We start from the raw sequence: 13,991 nt of genomic DNA, 5'->3' as shown, positions 1-13,991 counted from the left end.
TTGCATTGAATAAATAAATTTGAATATTTAAAAAAAAAAAAGTCATGTGATTATTTATGATTGGGATTTTACATGCGTTCCTTATAGTTGTTATTATTATTACAGAGGTTCGGTGGAGCAAACACATAGTAAGAAATTAACTTCTCAATCGAGTGCAAGTTATTTACAACAGCATCAGCGTGTGTGTGTGTGTGTGTGTGTGTGTGTGTGTGTGTGTGTGTGTGTGTGTGTGTGTGTCCTTGTGTTCACATGCTTCAGCAATACAGTGCAGACTTTGATCTAGGGTGGGTTCGATTCAAAGTCAAAGAATTTCACAGTCACAAGTGTTTGGATGATACGTTCTGAACAAGTTTCAGTGTTTCCTCTGAAGTGGCTTTAAAAGCCTTGGGAGGTAGGTACTAATATTTTTTCTTTTTTTTTTAAAGATAAAAATTGTACACATTTAAAGAACAGTTTTTTAAATGATGAGGTTTGTGATTTATCTTTTTTAATGTACTTTGTTAGAGATTTGTACAGTTTTGTGAGACATAATCCTGCTGGCAAAGTTAAAATAGTCATATATAGTAGAATATTTTCACACCTTAAGGAATAAAAAGAGCAAAATAATTATATTTTTATATATATATATATATATATATATATATATATATATATATATATATATATATATATATATATATATATAGACACACACACTGAACAGGCATAACATTATAGTGGTGAAGTGAATAACACTGATTATCTCCATCATGGCACCTGTTAGCAGGTGAGATTTATTAGGCACAGGTAAACATTCTGTCCTCAAAGTTGACGTGTTAGAAGCAGGAAACATGGGCAAGCGTAAGGATCTCCAAAACTGCAGCTCTTGTTGGATGTTTCTGGTCTGCAGTGGTCAGTATTTATAAAAAGTGCTCCAAGGAAGGAACAGTGGTGAATTGGAGACGGGGTCGTGGGCTGCCGAGGTTTATTGATGCACGTGTGAAGTGAAGGTTGACCCGTGTGGTCCGATCCAAAAGACAAGCTCCTGTAGAAGTTCATGCTGTTAATGTTTAAAGGGATCAGGACTGTTTTAGCAGCAAAAGGTGACTATAAATGTTATGCCTTGTCAGTGTATATACCTGTTGGTAAAAAACCTATTTCTCTGTATTGTATAGGCTTGCTGTGATGTTAGTGTCCTGTATTGTACACTGCATTGCAGTCCTGATCTTCCAGCTGTGTGGGGTGCAAACCCTATCGCCCATCACTTCCTGCCCAGCTTCCTGCATATGTGAAAAGTCTTTGGTCGTCAACTGTGCCTCACTGGGATTATCCAAGGCCCCTTCACATATCCCAGCAACTGCCACTGCCCTAGATCTATCACATAATGCATTGCATTCTCTGGCTCCTCTTGATTCAGGCCATTTGCATTTGCATGGGCTTCAACAACTGCAGTTAGGAAATAATTCACTAAAGAGTCTATCGATGTGTTCAGGGAGCCGAGGGGTTGTGAGCACTAGGACCCTGACTAGAAGAAATCAGAGATGTGTGTCCTGGGCACCTGATCTACAGTTGCTGTCTGCTGACAGAAACCAGTTAAAATGTCTGCCAAGAGGTAAAGTCACCCAGTCACACATATGGGCACACCCCGACTATTTCAGAAAGCACTTTTATAGACCTCATCCACTCGAAATATCATGCCACCGTGGCAACAGTGATGTCAGTCATTATGTAAGAAATAAAATATGATGAGGCATGCTTTAATAGGAATCAGTGCGAGAGGGTGATTACAACCTCATGGTTTGGAGTGTTTTACACCTTAATATATTATAGCAAAATTCTAATAATTACATTTAACATTTATTTACAAAAATAGCATGATATACTTGATCGTTATTATTATACTGTATAAACTATAAACAGTCCCTGATCTTGTTGCTCATTTTTTTTATTCTTCTGAAGTTAATAAAACAATTCAACTGTGTATAACAATTATATATGTTTTGTGTCAAATAATAGCATGATGTCTGGAAAACAGTTTTTCTTTATGATTGATGTAAACAATCATCGGATCAAAGCTTGGCTGTAGTAGTTGTGGGATTGTTTCAGACTGAAACATAATGCTTTTGTCTCCGTCGTCACTGTTTGCATAAACAAGTGAGAATTCCACCCTGTTGTAAATCAGTTAAACACTAATTCGTGTTCGCAATTACTATGGACAGCTATGAATCACTGGTGTCTTTTTAACCAGTAAAAACACCTCTCTGTAGAGTTTAAAGGGCTGGGTATAATCATTTCAGGGTTTTATTAGGGGCTTTAAAGAAAAGCGATGTGCCAAATCACATTCCATGGTTATCTTTTTCAGTGTGTTCATGTTCTCCCTGCTGTATGTGTGTTCCCATGGGTGTGTCCTAGGCCCAATGGAATAATGAGCAGCTCTTTTTTTTCCTTTTTAGCTAAGAAATAAACACAATTAACATGTAGAATATGTTGACTATGAACAACTAGTAGAATAGTAGAACAAACACTTTCAGCGTTAACATATGAGAATGCATGTTTTGGGAGTTGACTGAAATCATTAAATGCTAGGAAAAGTCAATAATGCCATCTATATCAACTTTTACAGCACTTAAACCAAATTAACATTAAAATTAAATAACTGGTACATTATAAATCTAAATCTAGACTTCAAGCCTATGGGAGTTTTATGGGTTACATGAGGCAATAAGTTTGTAGACTGTGCCTGTAACTCATGTGATCATACAATTGCTCACAATTGCAGCATCAATCAATAGTACATTATTTACATGGATTCTTATATAGAAATACTATTTTACGATTTTTGGTTTAATGACAGAGAGGATTTATAACTGGGTTTGTTTTCTGCAACGGTTTCATTTCGTACCTCTGGTGATCCCTCTCTGTTTTTCCACAGTACTGCTAATTAATGCCAAGAGACTGTTTCTTTCCGTCCCCATTTGCAAGCCTAGATCAGCTTTCTCAACCAACAGACATAAAAAAAAATATACTACTTTTTTCTCTTCTTTTTAATATGTATCATGATCGTGCTTATGATCGTACCACCACAATGTTTTTGGAAAAACATCTGGAGGTTTTCAGTGCATTATATGGCTGTTCCCAGTGTGTGTGTTTAGCAGCTTTTGAGTCTGCAAGCTTTTGGCTGGTAAACAAACAGTCAGTTCTAGAAGTTGATGTGTTGGAAGCAGGAAAAATGGGCAAGCGTTAGATCTGAGTGACTATGATAAGGGCCAAATTGTGATGGTTAAAAGACTGGGCCAAAGCATGTAAAAAAAATTTAAGTCTTGTGGCATGTTTCTGATCTGCAGTGGGTAACACCTACCAAAGATGGTCTAAGGAAGAACAAGTGGTAAACCTGTGACAGGATCCTGGGCCATGTCGTAATCTTTGGCGACATACCCTCATTTGTAAAGTACGCATTCCCCAATCGTGCATTCCAAACAAATAAAACCAGAGCTTATGTCTGTGATATAAATGCCCACATACTCTAATAAAGTGTTACCTAATGTTCTATATTACATTTAAGATCTTAGACAGCGTCCTGATAATCTTTTCACTGATAGATACATTGTCATTATGGTAAATCTTTTTTGATGCATCCAATGTAAACAAGAGATAAAAAAAAAAAATCATGTACTCTGGCCATGGAGTCACTTATCCACACCTGGATTATGCTAATCATAAAAGAATCTGATATCCATGTAACAGTCTATTTTGCTTCTCTATTTTAGGACTAGGCAATATTAAATCCTTAAAAGTGCTCCAGTTATCCCACAACAGAATTTCTGAGATTGGACCTGCTGACTTGGCTGGTTGTATTCATTTGAGTGAGCTTCAACTTCATCATAACCTCATCACCACCATCCACCCAAAAACCTTTAAAGACCTCCAGAACCTAAAGGTAACAACTTTTTTAATATTCTTACACATACAGAGTGTGCTAAGAATGCATTAATACATTAATTGTATCACATAGATCCTTGACCTGAGCTACAACCTGCTGGCCACAATACCTGTGCCAGACTTCCTGTCTCTTCGGAACTTGAATATTTTGGCAGACATTTCTGGAAATAGGTGGAGGTGTGACTGTAACTTAAAGACAGTACAAAGGTGGCTCAGCTTCGACAGGGAACTGGGTAATACCGCATGGGAAGTAGTGTGTTTCTCTCCTTCACACCATGCTGGAAAGAACCTGCTGTACCTCCAGGAATCAGATCTTACATGTCCACAAGCTGTATACAACACCCCCGGTATCAAAGAAGAGGTGACAGTGGATGAGGGGACGGAGGTCATTCTTTCTTGTAGCACTGCCAACCAAGGTACTAATTAAGTTGTTTGCATAGATTCTGCCTTCTTCTTCTTATTATTATTATTTTCTCCGCTGTTAGTGGAATAAAGATTAAAGATATAAAGGAATAAAGATTCTGCCTCTTTCAAATAAACTACCTGCATGTCTTCCCTCACCACATCCATAAACCCATAAATCTATCTTTTCCTCCTTCCTGGGGGCTCCATCCACAGCATTCGTCTACCGATATACCCTCCTCTTCACATGACCAAACTATCTCAATTCGCCCCAACTTGTCTCCAAAACGTCCAAAACTTCCTCAGTCCCTCTAATAAACTCATTTCTAATCCTGTCCAATTTTCATCACTCCCAATCAAAGCATCCTTAACTCCACGGTGTCACCACCATCTTAGAAACATCCCCCTTTCACTCTTGCAGATACTCTTTTATCCCAAATCCCTCTAGGCACTCTTCTCTTCTGTTTGCCTGCACTCTTTTCTTTAGTGTCCCTCACACACTCTCCATTACTTTGCCTAGTTGACCCCAGGTACTTCCACAGAATCTGGCTATATACTGTAGCATTCATCTGGTGGGGATAAGCACCATATACTTAGAGCCATTATAGTATATAGGCCTTAATTACAAAAATGTTTCTTTTCATCAGATTTAATGCACACTCGTTGGTGGACACCCCATGGCCAAATCTCTGACAGCCAACAATTCCTCCATATCAGTAACACCACAGAGCATGATGAAGGACTTTATGTCTGTGTCTCAGGATACCAAAAAGAGCATGTCTCCATTTTTTTTGTACATGTTCGTAAAAGGACTTTTGACAAAAGGCTTCGACGAGAAGCACAAATTGGATCCGTCGAACGTGATGACTATATACAGAGGAATGTCCCCGCTGTACGAGCAGTGCAACAGCCTCATTTTGTTTTAGCCATCTGCTTGTCCGTCTTTATCACCTTCATTGTGGCTTTTGTTCTTGGTGTAATATTAAGACCACTTTTGGAAAAATGGTACAAACAATCTCTAACTAAGAGGAATTCTACTACATCACCTTCAAACTTGCAGACTTCCTCAACTAGGCAGAGGCCATATGTCAACGAAGGCTATTTGGATACTGATGACCAAGAACATGAAGTGCATGAAGGACCAAGAGTGACATTTGGAACAGTTACAGAAATACAAGAACAAGGGGCTGTTCCATATTATGTCACTGTAGAAGAAAGTCAATCTGGGAGCGATACAAGTGTTGCAGGTGTATATAATAATTTCGAGAAAAGGGAATCCTTGGCTGAGAATATTGTCGTGCACAAAGAAGTGTCACTAAGAGAGGAAAACAATGAAAGATTCACTGAAAGTAACAACGGAATGCAGTTTGAATATATCCCAGACCCAGAAGACACCACAGAATTCGAGGAGAGGAGTATTTCACCTGCAACCTCTTTCGAACCGCATGAAGCACAGATGTCTTATGAAGCAAGAGAGTCAACTGAGCAAAGTGTAGATTCCCCTACAGTCACCATGAATGAAGAAAAAGTTGGACAAGCCAGTACAGATCATCAGGCAATAATACCAGGATTTATCACTGACCCGTTTCCTTTGAACGTGTTTAAATCACAGAAAGAGTGTGTGGATGAACTGGACTCAGATTTATGGAACGACAGCGGAGATAGCTTTTCGTTCACAGAGGGCTCGCCCAGATCAAGTAGTCGTGTTTCGCATGTTGCAGAACTTCAAAGGGAAATGTCCGTAGACGAACTGTCTGAGAGACTAAGCTCATGTTACTCTTGCGAAAGTGGAGAAAGTGAAGGAGGACCCACAGAATACACAGTAAACCCAATGGATGATGAGAGGATTTCCGTCTCAGAAAATGATATCAACTGTGTTGAAAAACTTTATCCTTTTGAAAAAGATGTTCAAACTAAAGACCAGAATGCAAACCCAGGTGCTCAATTCAGACAAGACACTGTTACCCTGGACCCAACAGACATATACATGACGTATCCTCGAGGGGACAGTTTTGATGATGAGCAGTTTGCGGAGTACAAAGAATACTTCAATTCCTCAAATATTAGCAGTTATCATGAAGATGAACCTGCACTATACAATGTGCATCCTGTTTATAGGACAAGTCAAAAGACCACCAGTCTGCTGGGGGAAGACAGATCACGTACCAGTAGCTATAGTGACGACGAGGAAAACAAACATGGAGACTACCCCAGGAGACTTGAGATAGGATTAGAACATAAAGTTCCTAACACTGATGCCACACCAGTCGTAAATTCAGACAGGATTCTGAGTATCAACTATGACAACTCTTCAAGCAGTACAGATATAGAAGACAAGTGCATTAAAGAAAAGGACAGAGGGTTATTTAAAGGTCTAAGTGGACTAAGTGCAATGCTGTTCAATAGAAGTGGGTCTGAAACCAATAAGAAAGCTGCCCAGTCAGAACCCAAAACAGCAACCACAAACAGTAAGGGTACCGGGGGCTTCTTGGGCTTTTCTTTCAAAAAACAGCCAACAATGCCTTCAGACTATGTCAACCCCACAACAAATGAGGATAATTTCTTTGCAACAATGGGACAAGCCTTTGATAGACTACCAAAGCTAAAAAATTCTCTTCTGTTCTCAATCTCTGTGCCTAAATCTCCAAATCAGCAGGAATCTACCTCAATAACAGACAGAATATCTGAATCACAGAGGCCCAATGTGAGTTTATCTTCTAAAGACAGCATCTTTGCAAAGATTAATCCAACTTTCCATCCAATTCCACAAGTAAAGAGATATCTTCATTTCTCACAAAGTAGATCATTTGAAAAAGCTTCGGGTGAAGAAATCATTGTTAATGATGGTGTAAAAACTGAATCAATCACAAAAGATGTGGTAAGGCTTGAGTCAGTGGCAAAACCAGAAACCCAATCTGATAAAATCAGTATTTGCTTTGTAGGACAATGTATATCTCTACAAGGAATTCAAAAGGTACAAAGATACATCCAGTTCAGGCAAATTGAGCCTCAAACTGTACAGGAGCTCACTCCAAACTTTAAGGAAGACAGTTTCTTTGAGCAAATTCCAATATCCTTTGATGAAGTGCCAAATGTAAAACAGTATATCCAGTTTTCACCCTCTGAATCACAACACTCAAATCTTTCAACACCTTCAGCATCAACTGACCAAATAGTTAAGCTTGAGTCAGTGCCAAAAACAGAATCCCTATCCAACAAAATCAATATTTCCTTTGATGGACAAAGTATATCTCTACAAGCAATTCAAAAGGTACAAAGATACATCCAGTTCAGGCAAATTGAGCCTCAAACTGTACAGGAGCTCACTCCAACCTTTAAGGATGACAGTTTCTTTGAGCAAATTCCAATATCCTTTGCTGAAGTGCCAAAAGTAAAACAGTATATCCAGTTTTCACCCTCTGAATCAAACAGATCAAATCTTTCAACACCTTCAGCATCAATTAACCAAGCAGTCAGTCCTGCTTTGGTGCAAAAAGCAAAATCCCCATCAAACACATTCGGTATTTGCTTTAAAGGACAAAGTATATCTCTACAAGCAATACCAAAGTTACAGAGATATGTCGAGTTCAGGCAAGTTGAGCCTCAAACTGTAAATGAGCTCACTCCAGCCTTTAAGGAAGACAGTTTTTTGGGGCAAATACCAATATCCTTTGATGAAGTGGCAAAAGTAAAACAGTATATCCAGTTTTCACCCTCTGAATCACATAAACCAAATATTTCAACACCTTCAACATCAATTAACCAAGTGTCAAGGCTTGAGTCAGTGCCAAAAACAGAATCCCCATCTAACACAATCAAAATGTTCTTCAAAGGACAAAGTATATCTCTACAAGCAATACCAAAGGTACAGAGATACATCCAGTTTAGGCAAATTGAGCCTCAAACTGTACAGAAGCTCACTCCATCCTTTAGGGAAGACAGTTTTTTGGGACAGATACCGATATCCTTTGATGAAGTGCCAAAAGTAAAACAGTATGTCCAGTTTTCACCCTCTGAATCAAACAGATCAAATCTTTCAACACCTCCAGCATCAATTAACCAAGCGGTCAGGCCTGATTTGGTGCAAAAAGCAAAATCCCCATCAAACACATTTAGTATTTGCTTTGAAGGACAAAGTATATCTCTACAAGCAATACCAAAGTTACAGAGATATGTTGAGTTCAGGCAAGTTGAGCCTCAAACTGTACTGGAGCTAACTCCAACCTTCAAGGAAGACAGTTTTTTGGGGCAAATACCAATATCCTTTGATGAAGTGCCAAAAGTAAAACAATATATCCAGTTTCTCCCATCTGAATCACACAAACCAAATATTTCAACACCTACAGCATCAATTAACCAAGTGTCTAGGATTGAGTCAGTGCCAAAAACAGAATCCCCATCGAACACAATCAAAATGTTCTTCGAAGGACAAAGTATATCTCTACAAGCAATACCAAAGGTACAGAGATACATCCAGTTCAGGCAAATTGATCCTCAAACTGTACAGGAGCTCACTCCATCCTTTAGGGAAGACAGTTTTTTGGGACAAATACCGATATCCTTTGATGAAGTGCCAAAAGTAAAACAGTATATCCAGTTTTCACCCTCTGAATCAAACAGATCAAATCTTTCAACACCTTCAGCATCAGTTAACCAAGCAGTTATGCCTGAGTTGTTGCAAAAAGCTAAATCCCCATCAAACACATTTAGTATTTGCTTTAAAGGACAAAGTATATCTCTACAAGCAATACCAAAGTTAGAAAGATATGTCGAGTTCAGGCAAATTGGGCCTAGAACTGTACAGGAGCTCACTCCATCCTTTAGGGAAGACAGTTTTTTGGGCCAAATACCAATATCCTTTGATGAAGTGCCAAAAGTAAAACAGTATATCCAGTTTCTCCCATCTGAATCACACAAATCAGATCTTTCAACATCTTCAGCATCAATTAACCAAACAGCTAAACCTGAGGTAGTGCCAAAACCAGAATCCCCATCTAACACATTCAGTATTTTCTTTAATGGACAAAATATATCTTTACACACAATACCAAAGGTAGAGCGATATGTCCAGTTCAGGCAAGTTGAGCCTCAAACTGTACAGGAGCTCACTCCATCCATTAAAAGTGGAGGTTTCTTTGAGCAAATACAATATCATTTAATGAAGTGCCAAAAGTAAAGAAACACCTTCTGTTTTCCCAATCAGAAACTCATTACCAAACTTTGTCACCAGACCATTCCTTAAAGAAAAAATATTCACTATCTGATAAACAAACACCATCATCTCTGGTAACTAAAGTTCATGCCCAACCCCAAAATACTGGAGATACGTTCTTTGAAGAAATAGCTGTCTCTCTGTATGGATTGCCAAAAGTAAAGCAGTACATTCAGTTTGCAAAATCTGAGATGTTTTCTGAACCACACTTTCTCTTAAATGAGACGAAAACAACCATGCAAACAGGCACAGAAGTGAAAAGAAATAATTCACCATCTAAAGTGTCCAATCCAGTTGTTGATAAACACAATTTCTTTGAACAAATAGGTGTGTACCTTGATGAAATACCAAAAGTAAGGAGAAGAATTCATTTCACAGAGAATTTACCACAGCCTCTGTCCTTCCTCCAACAACCAGTGACACCTGAGGTCACAGCAAAAGAGACATCACACTCCATATCTGCTACAAAATCACGTCAGGACAAACCTAATTTCTTTGAAGGAATCCATGTCTCTCTTGGTAGTATACCAAAGGTGAAAAAATCTCTCCAGTTTACACAATCTGAAGTTAAATTGTCCAATCAGTCAATCCCTTCGTTCTTTGGACAAATAGATGTATCCTTAGATGAAGTCCCAAAAGTAAAAAGATACCTTCAGGTCATTAAATCTGAACCTCAACCTTCAACTCGGCTTTCCTCAACATCTGTAATTACAGAAAATATGGCACCAGAACTTGTGTCTCAAAGTCCATACATCAAGGGAGACAATTTCGTTTGGCAAATAGGTGCATCATTGGACGGAATACCAAAGGTGAAAAGACATATTCAGTTTACACAAGCTGAACCTCACTCGCAATTTCCACCGTTGCACTCTTTAACCAACAGACCGGAAAAACCAATACATGCTGCCTCAGAATTAGAATCTACAGATCATAAACAACCAGCTGCTGGTGAACACAATTTCTTTGTACCAATTGGTGCATCCTTTGAAATACCAAAAGTGAAAAGATACATTCAGTTCTCACAGCATTCTACTGATTCTTCATCTCTGCCTTTACACAGACAAACAGTTACACCAGTTTTGATAAAATCAGAATTACAACTGTCCAGTTCTTCACCTGCTGATAAGTCAAATAATGAAGACCCTTTTTTTAAGAACATGGATGCATCTACTAGTGGACTGCCCACGGTGAAGCGATATATACAGTTTACACACCATCAATCAATGTCTCCAAATAACCATGAAGTCACAGCTGATGTAGCAAAGAATACAGAATTACTGGGGTCTGCTTTCCCCATAGTTGACTTAAAAACTCCTCCAACAGAAGACCATTTCTTTGGCCAACTAGGAACAAATCTTATTCACTACCAAGGTTGAATAAATATATACAGTTTACACAGTCTGAACCATATCCCTCTAGTCAGTCTCCCTCAACATCTGATATTACAGAGAGGCTCAAACCAGAGTTCTCAATTAAAACACAGTCTACAAGATCTGAGGCTACACTGAGTCCCACCATTGAGAAGGACGATTTCTTTGGGCAAATAGGTTTCTCATTCGATGAACTGCCAAAGGTGAAAAGATGCATCAAGTTCACACAATCTGAACCTTGTTTCTCAAATCAGTCACAGTCTGCGGAAATGACCAAACAACAGACCACAATAAGCTCCTCGATCTACAAACCAAGCACAAAATCCAGTCGTGCTGCAAAACATCTATATGGATCATTAGATTTATCTTTCAATCAGCTTCCAAAAGTGAAAAGGGAAAGCGAACCAAGTTTGCCATCTGACGATGAATTCAAAGTTACTACAAAGGAAAATGAATCATTTGGCCAAATAGACGGAATACCAACAGTAAACAGATACACTCCATTCAAACAGTATAAACCTCATCATTTGCCTCCATCCATTTCATTTAAAAAATGGGAAGCAATGGAAGTAGGAACAGAATCAAGGATGTTTATGTCAAATGTAACAACAGCAACTGTTGGAGATCATGTGCCACGGCAGATAAGCACAAGGCGATCAAATTTGAACGAAACTGAACGAAATCAGGCTCTTTACAGATACAAGATACACCATCTACAGTGAAAGTGACCTCAGAAACTGCCAGGTTAAAACCACTTACCAAGTCAAAGAGTTCTCCATACTCATCAAATCTAGATGGACAGCCAGCCCAAGTAGATGTATTCAAACAGACAGATTCAAATTCATCCTCTGGTGACAAGATATATACGAATACACAAGGACTAAGCATTAGGACACCAGTATCTCTAACAGACCCAGAGAACAAATTAGAAACAAAGTTGTCCAGTTTGAGTGCCTTGTCCAATGAAAGTGCTCCTTTACAAACAAGAAAGCGTCTCGTTACCGACCCTGCACTTCAGGACGTATCCCAAGCTCTGCCTGATACACCTGTGGCTTCTCCAGGAAAAGACGACGTCAGAGAGTATCTCAGAGACAGCTCTCTGGCCCGTCAAAGGCAAGAACGGAGAAGATTGTTATTTCAGCAGAAGAAGCGAGCAATGAATGGGTTCAGTCTGAGCTCGGAGTCTTTTACTTCTCAGGAGAGTGATCAGTAGGGAAAAATGTCTGACTTATTGAGAAGGATCTCCTTTGTTTTGAACACTGGGTGTCTACAAGAAGCAAAAGAACTGCAAACTTCAAGGAAGTCCTTTAGGAATTTGACAGGAATATCACATCTCTTAGATGCAAATTATGTGTGTATGTTGAGATTGAGGTGTCTGATATTTCTATGTAAAAAGTGTATCATTTTAAACAATAATGTAATGTTTAGGTAAATCTGAACAGTATACTGATTTTTGATTCACTAAATGAAACTAAATTCATATTTAGTTACTTTTTGTTTAATTCTATCAATAGAAATATATTTCAATATATTTGAATGTTTAAGTTTAAATATACAAATTTACAAACCGACAGAAAATGCTTTTCCACAGTGACATAATTAACATTTATTTACCTTATTTTAGTTGTTTCTTTTGATTTGGGAAAGAATTTACAAAAGCATATTATAAAAAAAATGTATGTAGAGATTAAATGTCTATAACAATCCAAGCCTGTATTAAAATCTAAAAACTTTTTGGAATATGTTGCTTTTTCCCCCCTAATATGATGCGGAAGTATTTCAATTGAATAGCATGCTCTGGTATTATTTCAAGTATTTCAATTTCTTTTTTAAATTGAGAAAATGTATGAAAGATAAAATGGCACAATTGACAAACCTCTTTATATACTGAATATAGAGATAAGTTACAGTGAAAACAGACACTTATACACACACATCCATTCATACATACAAATATATACAGTCAGATCAGATAGCTGGACAACCCTTCCTGCATTAGCCAACACTGTTAGCAAAACAGTCTTAGCAACAGTCATAACACAGAGATCTGCTAACCCAACACTGCCACTGGGACAAAAATGCCTACAGCAGCATTAAGTTATAATACCGCCAGATTGCACGTCAGTCATACACTATATGGGCAAATGTATTGGGACACCCTTTATTTATTTATCAGCCATGTGTTTTTTCGCTAAACTGCAACCACAAAATCTGGAAGCACGCAATTGTGTAGGACGTCTTTGGTTGCTGTAGCATGAAATTTACCCCTTTACTTGATCTAGGAGACCCAAACCTGTTCCAGCATGACACTTATCCTGTGCACAAAGTCAGCTCCATAAAGATGTGCTTTACATGGTTTGGAGTATAAGATCTTCTGCTATTGAGTTCTCCTCACCTCACCTTCATCAGTACCTGATTTTACTAACACTCTTGTGCCTGAATGAATCTCCACAAGCACGCTCCAAAACCTAGTCGAACATCTTTCCAGGAGACTGGACGTTTTTATAACAGAAAACAGGGACTAAATGTGGAACGCAATGTAAAAAAAAAAAAAAAAAAACATCACGAATGAATTCTATTGTCAGGTGTTTACAAACCTTTATCCATATAGTGCATGTTGCTCAATACTGATTATAACAGAAAAATAATAATAATTAAAAAAACGATTTATAGTTTGATCACTTCATATTGAAATGATTACACGTCTCCTCACTCATTTTTGCAAATGCTCTAAAAGTACACATTTAATAATCGCTAAAAAGCAAAAATCAAACATTTTGAAGATGCTGTGCTCTTTTTAGCAGTAATTATATATTGTTTGTTTTCAATCTAGAAACAAAGCACATCTAACTGCAAAACTTTCCCATTTACATCTTTACCCATTTATACATTTCTTTTTAAATCAGATTTTTCTACCTAATCATAGTCATGATGTAGTTTTTAGCCCCCACTAAATGATCTAACTACGTCTAACAACTTATCGATTACATTTATGGTCTTTTTATTGTATATATATAATTTTTTTATTTTTAATTTTTTTAAGGATTTTGTGCATTACAAAGAGACAATGAAACAGCCGAGTCAAATCA

The 13,991-nt window shown here is 37.9% G+C and overlaps 1 protein-coding gene across 1 annotated transcript; it reads left to right on the top strand.

Moving 5' to 3' along the window:
* Positions 1-255: 255 nt before the first annotated feature.
* Positions 256-12,635, top strand: LOC124376668. Its single transcript, XM_046835872.1, has 5 exons — positions 256-391; positions 1,155-1,591; positions 3,747-3,916; positions 3,992-4,334; positions 4,968-12,635. The coding sequence occupies exons 2-5, from the start codon at positions 1,165-1,167 to the stop codon at positions 9,494-9,496; spliced, it is 5,469 nt and encodes a 1,822-aa protein (XP_046691828.1). The 5' UTR covers positions 256-391; positions 1,155-1,164; the 3' UTR covers positions 9,497-12,635.
* The last annotated feature ends 1,356 nt before the right edge of the window (positions 12,636-13,991 follow it).

The sequence above is a fragment of the Silurus meridionalis genome, chromosome 23 (genome assembly GCF_014805685.1).
Source record: "Silurus meridionalis isolate SWU-2019-XX chromosome 23, ASM1480568v1, whole genome shotgun sequence".
Taxonomy (NCBI): Eukaryota; Metazoa; Chordata; class Actinopteri; order Siluriformes; family Siluridae; genus Silurus; species Silurus meridionalis.
Note: the sequence above shows the minus strand (reverse complement) of the source record. Positions and strands in the feature narration are given on the sequence as shown.

Coding starts and splice junctions, on each gene's coding strand:
- LOC124376668 (XM_046835872.1), top strand. CDS start 1,165: ATGTTAGTGTCCTGTATTGTACACTGCATTGCAGTCCTGATCTTCCAG. Junction 3,917..3,991: donor AAGACCTCCAGAACCTAAAG/GTAACAACTTTT, acceptor TGTATCACATAG/ATCCTTGACCTGAGCTACAA. Junction 4,335..4,967: donor TTGTAGCACTGCCAACCAAG/GTACTAATTAAG, acceptor TCTTTTCATCAG/ATTTAATGCACACTCGTTGG.